Source organism: Triticum urartu, chromosome 1 (assembly GCF_003073215.2).
Source record: "Triticum urartu cultivar G1812 chromosome 1, Tu2.1, whole genome shotgun sequence".
In the NCBI taxonomy this organism is placed as follows: Eukaryota; Viridiplantae; Streptophyta; class Magnoliopsida; order Poales; family Poaceae; genus Triticum; species Triticum urartu.
The window spans coordinates 254,695,574-254,716,127 of record NC_053022.1 but is presented as its reverse complement, the minus strand read 5'-3'; the positions used below and the strand labels follow the sequence as shown (position 1 = coordinate 254,716,127).

At 47.4% G+C, this 20,554-nt stretch overlaps 2 protein-coding genes and 1 pseudogene across 3 annotated transcripts; 1 reads left to right on the top strand and 2 right to left on the bottom strand.

Moving 5' to 3' along the window:
* The first annotated feature begins 821 nt into the window (after positions 1-821).
* Positions 822-14,220, top strand: LOC125506027 (phosphoglycerate kinase-like). 2 transcript variants are annotated; one of them, XM_048670913.1, is made up of 15 exons: positions 823-1,118; positions 1,346-1,510; positions 1,651-1,730; positions 2,043-2,319; positions 2,756-3,099; positions 4,202-4,487; positions 5,827-5,909; positions 6,671-6,922; positions 8,811-8,886; positions 9,394-9,470; positions 9,539-9,588; positions 10,444-10,528; positions 10,642-10,740; positions 11,082-11,313; positions 13,964-14,220. In XM_048670913.1, exons 2-14 carry the CDS (start codon positions 1,402-1,404, stop codon positions 11,271-11,273), a joined length of 2,010 nt encoding a protein of 669 aa, XP_048526870.1. In that variant the 5' UTR covers positions 823-1,118; positions 1,346-1,401; the 3' UTR covers positions 11,274-11,313; positions 13,964-14,220. The 2 variants fall into 2 exon arrangements, with proteins under 2 accessions (XP_048526877.1, XP_048526870.1); XM_048670920.1 differs by lacking the exons at positions 6,671-6,922; positions 13,964-14,220 and having other exon boundaries at positions 822-1,118; positions 11,082-11,482.
* Positions 11,373-13,632, bottom strand: LOC125506044 (annotated as a pseudogene).
* Positions 14,221-17,000: 2,780 nt separating the features above from the next.
* On the bottom strand, positions 17,001-20,222 carry LOC125506015 (L-type lectin-domain containing receptor kinase SIT2-like). The gene has a single exon (XM_048670903.1). It carries the CDS (start codon positions 19,843-19,845, stop codon positions 17,830-17,832), a length of 2,016 nt encoding a protein of 671 aa, XP_048526860.1. The 5' UTR covers positions 19,846-20,222; the 3' UTR covers positions 17,001-17,829.
* Between the last annotated feature and the right edge of the window lie 332 nt (positions 20,223-20,554).

The following is a 20,554-nucleotide window of genomic DNA, read 5'->3' as shown; positions in this document are numbered from 1 at the left end:
AGATGCAGCATCATGTGGCCCTCACGCCAAATCCAAACCCAGCAGAGCAATTCACACCGTTGAGCTCGAGAATTCCTGAAATAAGAAGATCCAAGGTGAAGGTCAGATGGGAAGAAGAAAAGGATGACACGGACACGTAACAGGAGGAACCCAGAAAAAAGGAAAGGGGATGGAGGCGGATGCAGGAGGAGGACAAACGACGATGGACGCGACCACGAAGGAATGCTTCAGGACACAACATTAAAAACATGAAAGAAGGGGCCTGCCGAGGATAGTACATGGCATGTAAAGGTCATCGACGGGGAGGCAGGCCCGGAGCAGAAGCTCGTCGACGGGACGGAGGACGGCGGCGGCGCATCACAGACGAAAGAATAAAGAAGTAGTTTCGAAGGAATAGACCTGCCAAAAGAAAACTCGGGCCTGTAAACATGCACGTTCGCCTGGACCCGGACCTTTGACAGCCCGATTACAGATAGAATCCAAAGCTCATTCTGTGGAGTAGCGGCCTACGAAACGGTGCGTGAATGTGTGATGACCTAAAGTTGACTGAGCTGATTTAAATCGTACATTAGAGTGATCCGATGGCTCATAGACTTAAAACGCTATGGAGGCTCCTAACTCACTACGTTATACTGCTTAGTAATAGACCAGAGCTACAGTGTCTACTGCAGCTACTGCCCCATCAGTTGCACCCTCAGCACCTTCGGTTTTACCCCTCCAGCTCAGCAGACGTCTACGAACGCATTTATCTTTACTCCATCAACACACACCGAAGCTGCAAGTTAGAGAACTTCATCACCAAGGAGCAAGAGATCGAGCGTGGAGTGACGCCTTAGCCTTCCGGTTTCCGGTTGTAGATGCTCTTATCCCGTCGTCATTCCACTTCCGCGGTTCCGGACCCCAACGGCACACAGCGCGCCTTCCCCTCCCCTGTTGCCCTCTAACTGCAGCGCGAGAAGCGGCACGGGCTCCTCCTCCTCGTCGCCGGGTACCAATCCACCAGCGAGAAGCTTCTCCTTCCCCTCCCCCCTTTCATCTTCCTCGTCGCGGAGAGACGAAAGCGGCGGAGGGAGCGTCGGGGTCGGGGTCCCCGTCGGCGGCACCGGCACGCAAGCCTGGTAATCCTCCCTCTCGCTCACTCGAATCTGATGCTCTGATCGAGCATTCGCATCACCGCGACGCAGAAATTCACGGCTAGCTGTAGCAGCACATGCCTGCCCCTGCAATTTGCACCTCTGCAACTGAACCGGTGCCCATGGCCCCTTCCGAGGTTCCGCGGCACTGCGTCTCAGCTTGTGCTCTCGCTTCCACCTTGATACTTACATTTCGATCTCTGTTGATTTAGGGCTCAAATTTCAGCATCGGCGCACCAAGTAGTCGAGATTTCAGAAGAGAGGCTTCATGCAGGTTTGTGGCGTTCAGTTGAGCTCAGCAACATCTCGCTGGCGAGAATCATGGCCGTCATTTCGTGGATCCTTCGAGTGTGCTGGACATAGCTGTTGCATCTCTGGTGAGCCCGATGTCCCATCATGCGTTGCATTATCTCGTGTTTTTCTCTGTGATTAGCCCTCGACCCCTCAAGGATTTGTGGGGCAATACCCTGCTCCAGTTTCAGGTCATTTGTGCTGAATCTTAAATTTCTTATTGTAGGGATTCAAAGACCGTTATGTAGAGTACAATGCTGTCAGGTGCCACGTTCTACTAGAAATGTAGCTCATCTTCAGAAGGAGGTACTCCAGAATGCACTGGATGCTAAATATAGTTGAATATCAGTCACTGTGGTGTTTGATTTTAGTTGATATCATTAGCAAAAAATAATGTGAAGTGTTGCATTTGTATGTCCCATGTTTTATGTCATGTTGAATGCTATCTATGAACGAACCATTCTGAATCGAAGGACAAAAACAAACAGTGTTTCTTCTCTATGATGTAGTCCTCTCAAGCAGTGTTTATTTTCTGAATCTTCTCATAAGTGTCAGGCATAACATGTTAACCCACTGATAGTATGGACTACTAACATTTTCTTTTATAATCTATTTCAGGACAAATATTCTTGTGTTGATAGGTCAACTTCTTACCTGCACGTGCAAACTCTTAGGAATTTCCCAATTGAAAAACTTTATGGAGAGGTGGTCCTGGTGCGACTTGATTCTGTACTTCTTTTAGATCCTCTAGGACTATTTAGTTGCTCACTGAAAAAGACACTGTCAACTATCAAATACCTGTACAAAGCAGGAGGGAAAGTTCTTCTAGTTACCAGTTGGGATCCAGTCCTCCAATCTGTTAATCCAGTGCTCAAGTCAACCGAATCTTTTGCAGGTTATTTGAAATTCATATTCTAATACGCTTATGCCAAACTTTATACTGATAAGTTTTTAGATATGGATGCACTCTAGGACCCAAAAACAGCTGTTCAGTTTGCAACAGATTGATTCTAACGTCAGTAAGCCAAGGCATCTGACAAAGATTACATGTTTGAACCCAAACCTGTAAATATTATTTTATTTGTAAACCAAAAGTATCTGTACTATTGGAGAAATCGAGTAATAATGCTATTTAGCACCCATGCACTAAATGTCTGGACAACTGCATTTCTCCCTTGTATCTTTTCTCATACTGTTTATGACACTATACTGGCTTAATTTTGTCATGCATTCTGAATCACATATTTTAAATGCAGCTAACTTATCCAGAATAGCTTCTTTTGTTCATTCTTGATAACTGAAAACAATCTGTCATAAATGCTGATCGTCAGACTACATGTCATCGCTTCTTCAAGTAAAGGTCATCCCAGTGAATGGTGCACCTTGTTTAACATCATGTAAGAAGGAAGAACGGGTGCAGAATGATATTATCTTGTTTGAAAATCTTTTGAACTTCAGGGGAGAAAATGCAAACTGCAATGATTTTTCTCAGAAGCTAGCTTCAGGTGCAGCAATCTTTGTCAATGATTCTTTCTCATTATCTCATAAGATTCGCGCATCAACGGTTGGCATCACTCGTTTCTGCTATGCATCTCTTGCTGGTTTCCATTTTGAGGAGGAGCTTATGCAATTGCTAAAGATCAATGACACCACAAGGCGCCCATACATTGCAATAGTAATCACTGGTCCTTATTTAATTTTCAGTTCATAGTTTATACATACCTACAGAAACTATTTACAAGGTTGGACTTGTTCAATTCCTGTTTACTAGCATTAGCTCTAGCAAATTTTTTTTTTTTGAGGAATCACCGGGGGGAGAGGATCCCCACCTGAATTATATTACTCAAAGCTCAGCGAAAGCCGAGGAGAGGGTTTACAGGGTTACGGCAAGCCGTGAGGAGAGGTATGTCAGCCAGGATGTGGCTGAAACCTTATCTACCGGTACATGGAACCGGTTGGTCCAAAGAGCAAAGTCATTACAAATGTTGGATATTGTTCAATTTCTTGCTCTAGCAATTAACGTGTTCAGTCTCGATTTGTCCTTTGTTTTTATTGTCAAGTAAATATGCGGTTTAGTTTTGGTTCTGTCAGAAAAAGGGTACATCTATATAATGAATATATGTTGATTCTACAAAGCGACATGCATTTTGATGTGTGTTCGAGAAAAAAATGTTGAATCTTATCATCCACATTGAATAGCAAAGCTAATCATTCTTTGATGCCATGACTTGTTAAACACACACACCACACCAACCATTTCTGTTTTTACTATTCTTTATAATGATCAGACTGGGAGGTTGGAATTATCTTGGCCAGCATCCGTATGTATAAACATGTAGCTTAGCTTGCCTATCCAACAGCGGATGATTAGAGCTGCACTTCTGATCTTGTTTTATGCCATAATGGAGCAAAAAGCTTGGTGCTATGTCAAAATCTGGATGGCACAAGCTAATAGTTGCTTTCCCTATTTCTCGAGTTTTACGGAAGGACTATTTCCTCTATGTATTGTCCTGTTATGTTCATGGTAGATAACAGGCAAGTTTAGAGGGTTTTCTAACATGGTCACTTCAATTGGTGGTCGAGAATATTGCACTCATGGTGTTTAATAATTAATCACAATTGGTAATCATGCAGAAATGATCCTTGTTCCTAGCAAGTGTATTCCGTTAACTATCTGCAAGCAGGATTAGTACTTTCTACTAGGAACTATTTAATGAGGATCTTTATTTTTATTTAGCCATGTTGATTTCTTGTTGATATTTTTCTGTTTATTGCAGATTGGAGGCAGTAACTTCTTGAGAAAGGCACCTGCACTGCATCTGTTAGCCTCTCAATGCGATGGGTTGTTTTTTGTTGGAAAATTATCATTTCAAATAATGAATGGCCTTGGAATTCCAGTGTCCTCCTGTTTGATAGAAAAAAATGCTACCAAGGAAGTGTTACAACTTATTGAAATAGCTCATAATAGGAACATTCCTATTTATTATCCAACAGACCTGTGGTGTTTGAACAGCAACAATAATGAACAACTGGAAATATTTGACTCAGCTGAACTATTGTCTGGTGAGTATGACTGGGCTTTATTTCCTTGTTTATTTATGTATTTTTGTTCATGTGGTTCCTATTACTCGTGCCATATTCATTGGCAATGGCAACACTAATCATTCTTTAGAATTAACATCCTGTTTGCAATACGGCTCTAATTCTTTTTTTGAGCAACTTACTGTCAGAGTATAAGTCTAGCAAATACTACACTAATGGATGAGATTACCCCCATATAATTCACGGAATTGAAATAACGTGAATGATTTTTACTGATATCAGTTGCTCAGCTTACTTGCCTTACTCCGACAAAATGCATCTTACTTGCTTAGCTTATTTTCAACGACAACTTAACACAAGGGAATGAAGGGATATTTTTCTTAGAAAGTTATTTACATGGACGAAGGCTACTGTTGTGTCCTCTGTGCAAATGGGCCTCTTGAAACTCGAGATTACCTCTTCTTAACCTGCCCTTTCAGTACAAACTGTTAGCCTAGAATTGGTATTCTCCCTAGCATCAGCTGTGATATGACTGCAGTCCTCACTTCTGCAAGAACTGCTTTTGCCAAGCCTTTCTTCATGGATGTCTTCATTATGGCTGCCTGGTGCATTTTGGAAGTAAAGGAATGAGATTTTTTTAGAACGCCAACTCTAGCATTAGTTCCTGGCTGGTCCTTTTCTCTCTTGGCTAAATTCCATTGCTTACTCCCCCTTCTTTTCTTCTGTAAATACTTCTCAGGATCGGTTCACCTCCTCGTTCGACATAGGCATAGTGTCAGTCCAATATGACTATTGTTGCTGATATGTCGTTCTTTTATTTCCTTTTGTCAGATTGCTGATGTTTGGCTGTGTGCATCTTAGTTATGCAAAGGCCGGGTGTTGCTCATCATGTTTTATATCCGCTTGGTGCTACATTTTAAGTTAATAAATGCACACTTTATCTAAAAAGTTGTCTTTATTAATAAAATTTACTGTCAGGGCCTCACCTACAGTTTTCTGGTCAAAAAACAAATCAGCCGCTGAAATTACCCTGCATTTGCAAACGTGTAAAGTTACACGGTTGACACTTCACCTGATTTGATAGATGATGATGCATGTTCATGGTTCCCTCGTCTATTATTGCTTGGGTATATATTATTTGGTAAATTCTACTCCCTCCGTTCCAAAATAGATGACTCAGCTTTGTACTAAACTTAGTATAAAGTTGGGTCATCTATTTTGGAACGGAGGGAGTAGCATTTTTGCTGCGCTGTAGTTATTTCTCAAAATTGCCTGAAAGGATGACTTCGGTCATTTAAGTGACATACCAGTAGATAGTTGAAATAATAATATAACTTTCTGATGTCCATGTATCTTCCAGGCTTAATTTCTTTGGGCTGGACACCAGTTGATATAGGGCCATCGACATTGGAGAGAATTTCTTCTTTATTGTCATCGTACAAGGTTAGAAATGACCTTGGTATGAATGTGATGAGGCTCTGTGTAGTGCATAGAAATATTTTTTTAACATCTCACAGTTTTGTAGCATGTCTTGCAGTATTTCATGTTTCTGTTATTAGGAATGCGCACTATTTTTTAGCTTGGAAAATTGCAACAACAAAAAACTTACCTGCCATCCCCCTCCCCCAGTGTCAAGCTTTAGCAAGATTGTTGGTCGGGCCAGGGTGGGCTAGCCCCAAGAATAGCACATAAATTTTGTTCTTAAGGCCTAGTTTTAGTCTCATCCTTCACTGTTTTCTGCTGGCTTGGGCGGGTCCCCACTTTGTTGGACGCGTTTGTGCATGACGATCACAAAATAGCAGGTGATTGGCTCCCATTACCACCATCTTGACAAGAATCAACCGGCAAAACATACCCCACAACTCCACAAAGTTGCTTTGAAAATCTGACAGGTCACAAGAATAACGCATTACAGACAACAATACATGCTGAGCAACTTGAGAGCTTATGATTGATAAGTGATGATTTATGTTTTCACGTTTACTTGGTATAGTATCAAATATGACGTATGATTTTTTTTTCCCGAGAAAACGCAGAGACTTTGCGTTTCATTTCATTGAATAGAAAGAGGGGTTAACAGTACAGGCCTCCGATATGACATATGATTGGAGTTCCCTTTTTTCAGTTATCAACTTATGCGTTAATTCTTAGGAAAATCCTCTTATCCCATCAAGTTCTCACATTAATTTAATTATTTCTCACAGAAGATCCTATGGATCGGTCCTACAAGCTTTGACTTGACAGAAGAATTTTCTGTCGGGGCAACACAGTTGGGCCAGATACTGAACAAAGCAAGTCATAATAGCTGTGACATTATTTTAGTAGGGGGTGCAGTATGCAAGGCAGTAAAAGCAATATCAGATTCTTCATCACAATATACAGCATTTGAAAATGAATCTATTGTATGGGAATTTCTCAAAGGAAGAATATTGCCTGGTATTGCAGCATTGGATAAAGTAAGTCATGCTCTAGAATTACTATTTCTGTTAGCGAGTCTGCTGGTGCATTCAAAATTTTATCAAGATGAAAAATTGTAGAACGATCCTCAGTGCAAGCACATATGTGTGTACCTATACAATCAATGCATCATGCATGACACAAATCTTGCCACAAGTCCTCAACATTCTAAGACAAAAAGTGTAGCCTGATACCCTGATGCCCCCAGCATGCCGACATATATGTGCATACCTATACAATTAAGCCTCATTTTCAAGTGGTTCTTGGGATTTAACGTTGTAAATATAACAGTATCTTCAAGTTACATTTATGAGAAAATGGAGAGAGTTCCCTGTTTCGAAATTATTCAAGAGCACATTCCAATGTTTGACAGTTGACATGGTCGTTTTTCTGTTATGTAATGCTATGACTCAAACTTCTAGACCGCTTTACTCTTTACGTGAACTAAAGCCACGACACTTATTTTGGGATGGATGGAGTAGTACATTATAGAAAGGGATTGAAAATCAAAATCCTCCTTACTCCTTTAAGAAAAACTTGAACAACATATAGTTGTATAAGAAATGATGAATATTCCACGTAAGAAATAGAGATCTTTGGGGAAAATAATTAACTGGGGTTTTCCGCTTGAGAAATTTTAGCAGCTCAAGGACTTGTAACCATGGATTTCGAGTCGAAAGACTAGTCGCGACTAGTCGACGAGTCGTTACATGAAGGTTGACTCAACCTGTCGACTCGAATCATTGGATGAGTCGAGCGACTCGATCGACTAGTCCCGACTAGTCGCGGTCTTTGAGTCGAACGACTCGATCAATCTGTGATGGAAGAGGAGCTGAGCGGAGAAAACGGAGCAGGGAAGGATGGGGGAGGCGGAGAGGAAGGGGCGGAGGCAGAGAAGCCATGGAAGAGGAGCTGCAGCAAGGCCATTGCGGCTGTCGATTCGTTCCTGGAGGCTGGAAGGGGAGCAGGTGAGAGAGAGAAAGAAGAGAGTGGATGGACGGTGAAGATTAGAGAATATAGATGGTTCAGATTGAGCTAGGCAGGCTAGGGTTTCATTGGGCCTTATTGGGCCAATATTGCTTCTGGGCCAATATTGAAGGAAGATTGGAGCGTCTGGAAACCTAGATCGAACAGCTCCACCCCCCTCCCCGACCCAGCCCTCTTCTGCAGCCGCCGCCGCCCCTGGCTTGCTGCTCGTCCCCTTCTCCCCTGGTGCTGCTGCCTGCTGCTCATCCCTTGGTTACTGCTACTACAGGTCTGCTCTTCCCATCGCTGGCTGCTGCGGCTCCTCCCTTAGTTGCCGCTGGTCTGCTCCTGACTACTTAACTACGTCGACTCATCGCATGTCGACTCGTCGACCATGAGTCTAGACTAGTCACGACTAGTGTAGAGTCGCCCCCCCCCCCCCCCCCCCCCCCCCCCCCCCCCCCCCCCCCCCCCCCCCCCCCCCCCTGAGCGACTCGCCGACTCATCGACTCAAAAACCTTGCTTGTAACATGGACCTTACTATGTAGTATTACATGCTTATTGCTTCTTAGCACCATTTAACCAGCTCGTTGTTGCAACAATTTTAACAAATGTGTTCATAAATATATTTGGTAGCAGAAATAATCATCGCCCATTGATGTATTCTGTTCCTATATGCATCAGACCTGTCTGTCACAGCCACAGGCATTCTCTTCTATTCGATTTTTGTTGCATTTGATGACATGCACCTAAGTTTGCATGCAATTTCTACCATTTTTCTTATTGAATGCTTCAGTCAAATGAAGGTCAACATTTCTTAACTACTATCGACAGAATAGTTTTTAAACCGGAACACTGTAAAGTTCCCTTTCTCTAGTGGCCCCGGATTCTTTTTTTCATTATTTTTTCCTCTTTTTGCAGAGCTATCCCTATCAGATTCCATGGGATGACGTCTTCTCTGACACCAAACAACCATTGTTTGTTGATATAGGAAGTGGTAGGCCTCCCTCCTAGAATATTCAATCTCAAATCATTTTACGTTGCATGATGAACACAGATGGAGACGACCAATCTCAAATCTATAGTTGTGGTTTGTCACACTAGTTTATAGCTGCTAACATTAAAACAGCTTTGTGATAGAAAACCTTAATGTGGCTGCTCTTACTGGTTCCATTTGTGAAAGTGTCTAGTACATTGAAGTATTTCAAGCTTTGCAGGTCACATACGGCTATTGCTCTTTCTTGTGCATATAGGGCTTTCTTCAGTAGACTTGAATGCCAGTTTCTCTTCTGTAGTCATCACAAAAAATAGTTCATGCAATTCAATTGTTATTAGTTTGCTGTGTGTTTTGTCAAAGTGTATGTTCGCAAATGTATGCTAGCGTAAATTACCAAGATAAAGAACATTTCTTAATTTCTTCATAGTTTTTCTATTTTCTCAAATTCTGAGGCCTTGCATCTCTGATTCTTGCACCCTTCTCAAGTATGTATATTTCTTGGTGCAGGAAATGGTTTGTTTCTATTCCAAATGGCTAGAAACTGGGAAGGCTCGAATTTTCTTGGGCTTGAGATGAATGAAAAGGTAAAAACTGACTGTATCCTGTATTGAATTTAGTGCTTCAACCTTTTTGTAACTTGTTTTAGCTGTAGCTTGTTGTAAGGTGCCTTCAGGATGTAGCATCGGCTGGGAAAAGAAACTTGTAAGCATCCTGTACATCTACTTTAATTAGTAGAACTATTACTTATTTATTTCCTTTCCCTCGCCCTTTCTGTTCATGCCAGTGATGTCAGTTCCAACAACTAGTTTGCTCATAAAATTACTCCAACAAAGAACAAAGTAACCTTGTTTCTGTGACTCTGTCCACCTTGACTTGAAGCATTCTTTTTCTAATGTGGTTATTATTCTGGACAACTAGTTTGACTAAACTTGTCAATGCATGTAGATTGGACTTGAACTTGTCAATTCATGTAGGATGGTGAAATTTTCCAAGTGTCATAATCTGATTGGGAACCAGAGCAGTTATCTATTATTAGGGAATTATTGACCCATTGGACCTTTTTATATGATGAGATGACAGTGAAATTGGCTTAACCTTAAACAATGTTTCAGAAATCTCTCGGAGCTAGATTTTTGCGTACGAGATGTCTTGCTTTGTTGTATGCCACAACAAAGATCCAGATTTCGTAACAGATGGTGGATTACATAATCCATGTTAAAAATGTCGTGAGAGCTACTCCCTCTGTAAAGAAATATAAGAGTGTTTAGATCACTACTTTAGTAATCTAAACACTCTTATATTTCTTTATAGAGGGAGTACATTTTAGGGAAAATTGTTGCTGTATTGAGTATTCAAGTTCAGATGTCACGCTTAGTAATCTACAAGGGTATGCTTTTGCTTGTCATTTAGTAGTCCTTACATGGAAGTTCTTCTAATAACTGTTTTAACTATTCCAAGCATTTTATGAATTTTACTTTTATTCGTGTAGCTCGTTTTTCTTTTTCATTTTGTGACTCCTATTTCATCATTACTGATGCCATCGCTTACTTTTGGCAGATACTTTCTATCGACAAATGCAACCTCCACATTTCGCTCGATAGTTTCAAGTTATCCTGGACTGTTGACACTTGTCTCAATACAGGTATTGTTAACTCTTTAGCGTCTCGTCATACTGCTTTTTTGTGTATATCTCAATGGATGCTACACTACCTAGTGGATAACCTGCCTTGGTTAAGCTGTGGTCTCCTTTTGCAGTGCCCAAATCCTGACTTCAACAAAGAGCAAAATAGGTGGAGAATGGTACGAAGGATGCTTGTCGAAGCTGTTTCCGATCTTCTTCAGGTCAATGGAAAGGTATACTCTGTGGTCCCCACTTGCCCATTTCAGATGTTGAGCATGGTTACGTGTCTGCGGAAGCACGGAAGCAACAAATCTAGTTATCCGGAACTACTCCGTCCGTTCCTAAACTGCCAAAACGTCTTATATTTTACTAGAAACGGAGGTAGTAGAACACAGTATGATGACCAACATAGGATAGTAACCAATCTAGCAGGACAGTATTAAACACCTCAATAGCATCTCGCATGCACATGTGTTAGGGTGATTATAGCATCAAGCTCAGTCAGAGGGAGAACATTTCGTTGTAGCTTGGGGAAGAAAAAGATGAAGCATAAATTTGCACTTTGGTGTTGCAGATCTATTTACAGTCGGACGTGGAGTCTGTCCTGCTTGGAATGAAAGAGCAGTTCATCTCGCACGGCAAGGGCCAGCTCGTGGTGGACAGCGATGGCCGGATGGAGAACCCGTTTGGCGTGGTGTCCGATTGGGAGCGCCATGTCCTGGCTCGTGGAGCTCCAATGTACAGAACGATGCTCCGAAAAGTGTGAAAGCTGGAAGGTCCAAGTTGAGATTTCAGACTGCTCTCGTGTAAGAAATCCGAACTGCAATCTTGACAAAGTTCACATCCTGAGTGTGAACTCGTGATTCTTCTTTTAACCCCTATATAGCATTCCAAGAAATCCTATACTTCATATGTTAATTAAAACTGTAGAAATCTCATATGTCCAGATCCAAATTCCAAACATACATTCATCAATCTTCCTAGTAACGTGTTGATCAGCTTGCCCCAGTCATCGGCCGGAGAGGCCAATGTCAGACATGGTGGCGACGCTGGACGCCGACCGCCAGACCGCCCACGTGCCAAGGACGCCCTGGTGTGTCTCCCGTCACGTACGTCGGGGGAAGCTCCGGCAACAGCGCGCTGCCGTCGAGGTACTGCATCACCATTTTCATGCTCGGGCGTGCCGCGGGCGACGGGTGCAGGCACGTCAGCCCCAGCCGCAGCACATTGTCCGCCTCGGCGGCGTCATACCCTGTGCCTAGCTTCGCGTCCACCGCGCGGGCAATGGCGCCATTCCGCCAGTGCCCCAGCACCCAGTCCGCCAGCACGAAGCGGTCGACGTCGCCGTAGACGTCCTCCTCCTCCTCCTCCTCGATGGGCCTCCGGCCGCAGGCGACCTCCAGGAGGAACGCCCCGAAGGCGAACACGTCGGAGAGGGTCGTCGCCTTGCCGGTGCGCACCAGCTCCGACGCCAGGTACCCCATGGTGCCCATCACATGCGTGGTCTGCGGGTCCGCGCCATGGTCGTACAGTCTCGCCAGGCCGAAGTCGCCGAGCCGCCCGTTCATCTCGCCGTCCAGGAGCACGTTGCTCGCCTTGATGTCCCGGTGGATGACGACCTGCTCCCAGTCCTCGTGCATGTACAGCAGCCCGGAGGCGACGCCTTTGATGATCCTGAGCCTCTGAGCCCACTCCAGAGCATGGCCGTGCCCGTGCAGGTGTTTGTCGAGGCTGCTATGTGGTATACCAGCAACAGCTCCCCTCTGCGCCGGCAATAGCCGAGCAGCTGTACGAGGTTGCGGTGCCGGAGCCGGCCGATGCTTACCACCTCCGCGATGAACTCCCTCATCCCCTGCCTCGACTCGTGTGACACCCTCTTCACGGCGACCTCGGTACGGGACCCCGGGAGCACGCCCCTGTACACGCTCCCGAACCCTCCGGTGCCCAGCAGCCGCTTGTCCTTGAACCCGGCGGTGGCGTCGTACAGGTCCTTGAACGCGAACCGGTGCGGCCCGAACTCCACCTCCCAATCCTCGCGCAGCTCCGCGTACCTGAGCCGCCGGCGGAGCAACAAGAGGCCCACGCCGGCCGCCGCGAGGACGGCTGCCGTGGTGACGATCGGCAGCGCGATGGCGAGCGTCTTTGACTGGGGGTTGGGGCCAATGCGGGGCAGCGTCGGCAGCTTTGCGTGGTCGAGCGCTGGAGCGGGGCCGTCCAGGCTGAAGCTCCAGCCGAGCACGTAGTGCTTGCACAGCACGATGCTGGACCCCGACGAGAAGCCGACGTACGCCGTGTCGGCGACGACCGTGGAGAGGTCGATCCTTGCGGTCAGGAGCGGCCTCTTGGGCCGGGGCGACCGCGCCGGAGCCAAGGCCACGGTGATCTCCGTCGCGGCACCGTCGTAGTCCACCCACACCTGCATGGGCTCCCGGCTTGCCAGGCTCAGCTTCCGGAACGCGCCGGTGGCGTCGTCGTAGTAGCCCGCCATGGCAGCCGCGGAGGAGTTGAGGCTGTTGACGTCGACGCCGACGTGGTTGTCGTTCATGTCCGCGAACTCCGGGTTGCGCACGGTGTCCAGCTCGACGGCGAAGACGCGGTTCCGCGCGTCGCCGTTGTCGCTGGCGTTGAACAGTCCGGAGGTACTGCGCCGCCATCGCCGAAGACAGGTCCCTGCTGGTCGGCGCGATGAGGAACGCGAACCCGCTCGTGCTCAGGTCGACGAGCTCCGACACGATGGCGAACACGAAAGTGGTCGAGAAGGAGGACGTCCGGTGGAACCTGAGCGGGGCCGGGTGGAAGGCGTGGGCTAGGTTCAAGTCGGTGTCGTTGGTGAGCAGCAGCAGCCCGTCCGACGTGACGCTTGCTATGCCGTCGAGCGCCAGCCCGGCGACGGGGAAGCCCTCGTAGGCGAACTCGACGCCGGCCACTGCCACAAGCAGCTGGGCGAGCAGCAGCAACAACAACTTGCGAGTAGGAACCATGGTGCCCTCGCGCTGCACGCTTGTCGCTTGGTCACCTCAACTTTGACCGCCGCACTTGTACACAAGTCACAAGCAACACAAGGATTCGGTGTACTTAATACTTGATGTTGCATAAAGTTTAGTTTAGCCTGGGTTACTGTTGGCTGCAAGGAACCTACCATTTGTACTGTACCTGGCTAGCTACTCCCTCCGTCCGAAATTACTTGTCGCGGAAATGAATAAAAATGAATGTAGCTAGAACTAACATACATCTAGATACTCTCTCTGTTTCTTTTTAGTTTGCATATAAGATTTGGTCAAAATCAAACTTTGTCAACTTTAACTAAGTTTATAGAAAAAACATAAAGATTCACAATATGAAATCAATATTGTTAGATGCATCATGAAATTAAATGTCATACCATATAACTTTAGTATTATAGATGTTGATATTTTTTTTCAATAAAGTTTGACTTTGACCAAATCTTATATGCAGACTAAAAAAAAGCAGAGGAAGTACATCTATTTTTTCGATAAGTATTTTCGGACGAAGAGAGTAGCAGAGAAGGATGGACACCATGATAGGAGTAGGAGAGCGACCTGCGCGCCATGGCGGCTTGGTTGGCAAGTGGGTGTGAGTACGTGACTGCAACGTGATGCTGATGCACATCTATTTCGCACTAAATTTCTTTAAAATTTTCCTCCTGAATTTTGGACTGGAAATAATCAACAGAGAGATACCTTGGCTGGCAAGTGGGTCAGATGTGAGTAAGCGACGCGGTCCCTCCTCCCCTGGGCCCTCACGAGTCGAACAGTGCAGTATGCCACTGTATTGGATTTCTTGTTTGACAATCGTCTGAATATGATCCAAGTCTTCCCGCAAAATAAATTTGATCGTAGAAGTCGCAGTCGATTTATTCAACGTTTGATCGCGCACGATTTGTGCCCTGGCCCCTGGGCGCTGCCTTTTTCTCTGCCGGCGGCACGGGCAACTTCGTGTTCATTGATAACAACCGGTGTGGATTTTATGCTGGGTCGGGTGTGTCACTGTCCGTCCCTTAAAACACACACACGCACACACTATTTGTTGTGAATTGCTCTGGAACAGTACCACGGAATGTAGGAGTTGGCCATCAAACCAAACACCCTAAACATTACGCGGACATGATGCAGGAATTGGCGATCAAACCAAATCTCCTAAACATCCGTTCAGACCCCGTCAATTTTATTTCAAATGCGTAACAATATGAGAGCAGAGCAAGTTAAAATGCGGTGTTTATAGCATCCGATCACAACAACAAAGAGATGGATGCTCATAGTTTTCAGTGTGTCCGATCACAAAAGTATTTGTCCGACAATCCATGCAAAAAGAGTATTTTTGCCCTAGTGGTCTTTATCTCTCTTGCGGATGGAAGCTTAAGGTCATTCCATGCATTTTTTTTGTTGGAAAGCTGCTCGCAATAGTCCGATTAATTCCCTAGACGAAAAAACAAGGCATCCATCTTCGAAAACCCGGCTATCCGAGTCTCCATCTCGGCCGCCAAACACTCCCACATCTTGGCACGGATGGCGTGGACGTTCATCGCCACATCGTCATTCGACTTGTCCATCCTCATAGTCAACATCTTGGTATCCCCTGAAGCGACCACGAGCTCAACCCTCCTCTCTTCAGCGTTGGTCTTCTTCTCTTCGAGGTTGAGCTTCTTCTTGTTCGTCGCCATCAAGATGTTAAACCTTTCGGCCTTCTTTTTCTCCTTCACTATGGAGCGTTCGATACATGCCTCCTCCTTCTCCAAGATGTCCTCGAATCTCCCCATCATCTTGGCCGCTGCCACTTCTCGCTTCTTCTTCTCCTCCCATTTCTTTCCCCGAAACCCCCTTCTAACCTTCTTGGCGGCTCTTTTTGTTGGGTTGGTTGGATCACCCGCTTCTTCCTTGGTGCCGATTTCGACGGTCTTGATGGAGTTGGCAATGGATAGTCATAATTATTAATAGTAACAACAGCCTTTAGTCCAAAACACTAGATCACCACTTAAGCCAATACTGCTTACGGGCAGACAACCATTGAACCCCAACTAGGCTCGTAAATACGCAACTCTCCCCCTCAATCTTTATCTCGCACACAAAAACTAGTGTGTGCGCTTCCAGCTCACGAACAGTCTTCCGGTTCCTAAGCTCATGACAATTCCAAAACAAACAATTCATTGGTCCTAGCAGGGTTGTTTCTTAGCCTCCGTCAAAGTTCTTTTTTTTGTTGCTCGCTTCTTCTTCAAGTCCCTACTGTCTTTTGTTTCATTAGACAATTCACTCTTATTGTTCCCCTTCTTTTATTCAAGTACTCCTGATCAACCAACATCAACTGAGAGTTTTCTATGGCTTAACATTCATATCAACATGTTTGTAAACCTAATTGTTGTTCCCGCCCATTCCTCTATTGCCATTGCTTCCACGATCAGCTAACCCCCACGAGCATTAAATTTATATACTGCATCTCTGGCGACATTTGTTTCATTAGGGACTGACGGTGTTCTGGACTAGGGGGGTACTAACCTAGTCGACCCATACTTCTCGGGTTGGGCCGATGGGCCCTCATTCTTCTCAAGATGGACTCCGGGAGCTGCATGACGTGGCGTAATCAAGACTGCACCTGCCGAAGGCTTAACGTATATTCCAAGACTTCTCCCGCCGCCTCCATGCCAAGATACCGATCTTGTAATCCTAGATACCCTACCTGGTGTCTATGTAAGCCAAGGGGTTTAGCCCGTAGAGGAGACTTCAATGCAATATCATTCACCTAGCCCTAGAGTTAGAACACATCTGACGATCTCGAGGTAGATCAACTATGTACTTGATACTTCTCCATTGATATAAACAAGAGTAGGAAGTAGGATTTTACCTCCATCAAGAGGGCCTAGGGTAAACATCGTCCCTTTGTTCATGTTACCATCTGTCCGAGATCCACAACTCGGGACCCCCTATCCCGAGGTCTGCCGATTTTCACACTGATAGGGACGTAGCCTTGTCTCCATCTTCTGCATCATCAGCACCTCTGATTACCGGAAGGCTCCGTCTGGTTCCTCTGATTACCGATACTCCAACTACAGCTTGACCCTTGACCACCTAAGTTCTCTCTGAAAGGCAGGTGGACGAGCACATCACGAGCAGCAGGTGTAGGGCAATTAGATTTGCATGTCCAAGTAAACCACACGAGAAAGAAAAATACGATAAGCTCTCGTACTGAGTATCATAGAAGTTGGCCTCCTTTCGCCGAACCGGTTCAATTTGTACCCAACGCGTCAATGGTTCATTCACCTTAATTCAAACCTCGCCCTAAGCAATTCTCCAAAGGCAAAGCCCTTTGCATCAACATCCACCTTGATCACCTCCTCTAGCATAACTGAAATTTTCTTCAACCATGGCAAATATCGAAGATTTAAGGGCAGATTGATAACACTTGCCCGAACTTGCAGCTTCTCAAACTTCCAGTCCGTCAGCCGAGACCGACTATCAAAGATTTCTAACACAACTGCATGTTTCCCAACCATCCAAGGACCACCCTCCTAGATTCCATCTTTTGGTCCCTCTTGCCATCCATAATTGCAACGAACGTGTTCTCATGTACAAAACTGAAGATCAACCCCTTTGGGTTTCCCCATGCAACTTGAAGGGCTTCCGCGATAGTGTTAACATGCAAAACCCTGCGGTGGAGAGAACTCTCCCTAACAACATCCACTCTGGCACAACTCCTCCTTCCTCTAGATCATAATCGATCACAAGCTTCGTGCTTTCCTTCTCCGACAGATTCATTCTCTCCAACTGCTATTTGACACCTTGCACCTCCCCCTTTCTCGCCCGAGCTTTCCATCTCCGCCGGCCTCCTAGGACACGAACCCTAACTCACCCCATGCGCTCCAATGGCGGTTAGAGACACAAGGGCTCCCTTTGATCACCCCAAGCACAGCGAGTGGAAGCGAGGAAGGATCCGGGCCTAATGGTGGAGGTGGCGGGTGAAGATCATGTACGATATGCCCCGGAGATTGAATCACCCATGCGCCGCCCTTTTCCCAATAAACAAAGACATTTTTTTGTCACTTAAAACCCTAAAACATTTCATGACTCACAAATTGTCTACCGAAAATCCGTTAACAATCATGCTAACTATCTCACGTACTGCCTGCCGGTTCGATTGACGTGCTGGATGAAACCGTGCAGTGCGCTTGGTATGAGCGGTTTGCTATCTAAAAAAAAATGTTGCAGGGATCAGCAGATGTTCATCTCAAAAAAAAAGGATCAGAAGACGTTGTGATCCCTGGCAGCGTACTCCCTGTTGTTGCCAGAGAGGCAGGGATCGGCCTTCGAACATCACCTCCCGGAGAGAAGAGAGGATGCGCCGACGCTAGTCGCCGAAGACAACGGGTATGAGGCAACGTAGGAGTCGTTGCCCTCGGCGTTCTGCATCAAGGCCACCGCGGTGAAGCTCCGATACGTCGGCGCCGGCTCGGGCATCGGCACGTCGCCGTCAAGGTACTGCACCACCTGCCGCATCGACGGCCTCGCGGCGGGCGCCGGGTGGGAGCACACCAGGCCCAGCCTGAGCACCGCCGCGGCCTCCTCGACATCGTAGGCGCCGCAGAGCCGCGGGTCCGCCGTGTCCGTGACGTCCCCGTTGTGCCAGCGCTCGAGCACCCAGTCCGCGAGCACCAGCCGGTTCTCGTCGGCCGCGCCGTGCTCGATGGGTCGCCGGCCGCAGGCCACCTCCAGCACGAACGCTCCGAACGCAAACACGTCCGTGGCCGGCGTGACCCGCCGCGTGCACGCCAGCTCCGGCGCGAGGTAACCCATGGTGCCCACCACGCTGGTAGTCTGCGGGTCGGTGCCTCGGTCGTACAGCTTGGCCAGCCCGAAGTCGCCGAGCCGCGCCTTCATCTCGCCGTCCAGGAGCACGTTGCTCGCCTTGATGTCCCGGTGCACCACCACCTTCTCCCAGTCCTCGTGGAGGTAGAGCAAGCCGGACGCGACGCCTCTAATGACGCTGAGCCTCTGCGCCCAGCCCAGCGGCGTCGCGTTCCGGTCGTACAGCCAATTGTCCAGACTGCCGTTGGGCATGTAGTCGTAAACCAGGAGGAGCTCGCCTCTGCGCGGGCAGTAGCCGAGCAGCTGCACGATGTTGCGGTGCCGGAGGCGGCCGAGGCTGACAACCTCGGCGACGAACTGCTTCATCCCCAGCTTCGCGTCGTCGTGCGACACGACGACCTTCACGGCCACCTCCTTCTTGGACGCCGGGAGCACGCCCTTGTACACCCTCCCGAACCCGCCCACGCCGAGAAGGTGCTTGCCGTCGAAGCCGCCGGTGGCGCGGTACAGATCCTTGTACGCCAACCGGTGCGGCCCGAACTCCACCTCCCACTCCTCCCTCAGCTCCGCGTACCTCAATTGCCGCCACACGACCAGAGAGACGCCGGCGACCACCGCGAGCGCGAGGATCGGAGTGGCCACCGGAAGGATGACGTCGCGCGCCTTGGACCGTCGCTTGCTGTCGCCGATGCGGGGCGGCTTGGGGAGGTTTGAGTAGTCGAGCGGCGGCGCTGCCCCGTCCAGCGCAAAGCTCCAGCCCAGCACGTAGTGGCGCGTGCGGAACGGCCCCGTCGACGACGAGAGGCCGACGTACGCCGTACCGTTCAGCACCGGCGAGAGGTCGACGGTGACGGAGATGAGGGGCTTTATGGGCCTGGGAGCCTCCACAGGCGCGAGGGTCACGTTGAGCACCGTGGATCGGCCGTCGTAGTCCACCCAAACTTGCATGGCATCGCCGGCGATGAGAGTCAGGTTCTTGAAATCGCCAGTGTCGTCGTAGTAGCCTGCAGGTTCGGCCACGACGGATGCCAGGCCGTTCACGTCAACGCCGACGTGGTTGCTGCTGATGTCCCGAAACTCCGGGTTGAGGATGGTGTCAAGCTCGACGGCGAAGACGTGGTTGCTCGCGTTGCCGTTGTTCTGGGGGTTGAAGAGGCCGAGGAACTGGCTGGGCGACGCCATGGACAGGTTCTTGGTGGGCGCGACGAAGAAGGCGAGGCCGTTACCGCCCACCGTGACCAGGTCGGTGACAATGGCGAACACGAAGGTGGTCGAGAAGGACCGTGCGACGGTGCCGTTGGTTTCGTGGAAGCGGAGGGGCGTCGGGTGGAAGGCGCTGCCTTTGAGCTGGGACGTGATGTTGGTGAGCGCGAGCTTGCCGTCAGGCTCGACCACGGCCATGCCGTCCAGGTCGAGCCGCGCACCAGCGAAGCCGTTGTAGATGAAGTGCCCATCACCGCCGGCGAAGAAGTGGAAGAGGAGCAGAACGAGGAAGGAGACGACGGATACAGGCTTGAGCCGCATCTCGTGTCAATTCTGTCTCCTACACAATTCTTACCATATAGCAGTAGTTTTATTGACTTTATAGCACATTCTTTTGCCTTGTTCCCAGATAGAGAAAGTCTTTTTCCTCCTTTGAAAAGTGCGATCAAGACAACCAAGCATCCAAGCAGACCCATGATGGAGAGTAACATACACTAGTAACATACACGTATTTCTAGACTATATTACTATCTTCATAATGGGTAATAACATAAGTGTGGTAACATGCATAGCTTCATTTATTAGGTTGTACACTCATATTGCATTGGGACATGTGATGTTACAGTAACTAGCTAAGTTACTACTACTACCTCTCTCCTCGTTAACTCATTGCCACATAAGCAAATTTGCTGAGTTGAACTCGATGTTACTGCTGAAGTTACTTCCATTGTGGCTAGTCTAAGATGGAAGTAACTAACACTTTGTTTTTGGTTCTCTCTTTCACACGACACGAGCATAATGTTAACCGAGTGAGATCAAGCTGATATAACACGAGGAAGGAAGCCTAAGTCAGCAAAAGTGATTAAACTAGTAGTACTATTATTTGGTCAGCAAAACTGATTATTTAACTACTCCCTCCGTCTGGGTTTATTAAACCTAAAGACAACTTCTTTTAGATCAAGACACATAGTAATTTGCTCACATTAATTCTTTCATTCTACTTCCAATGCACTCTCTCACATGCATGCAG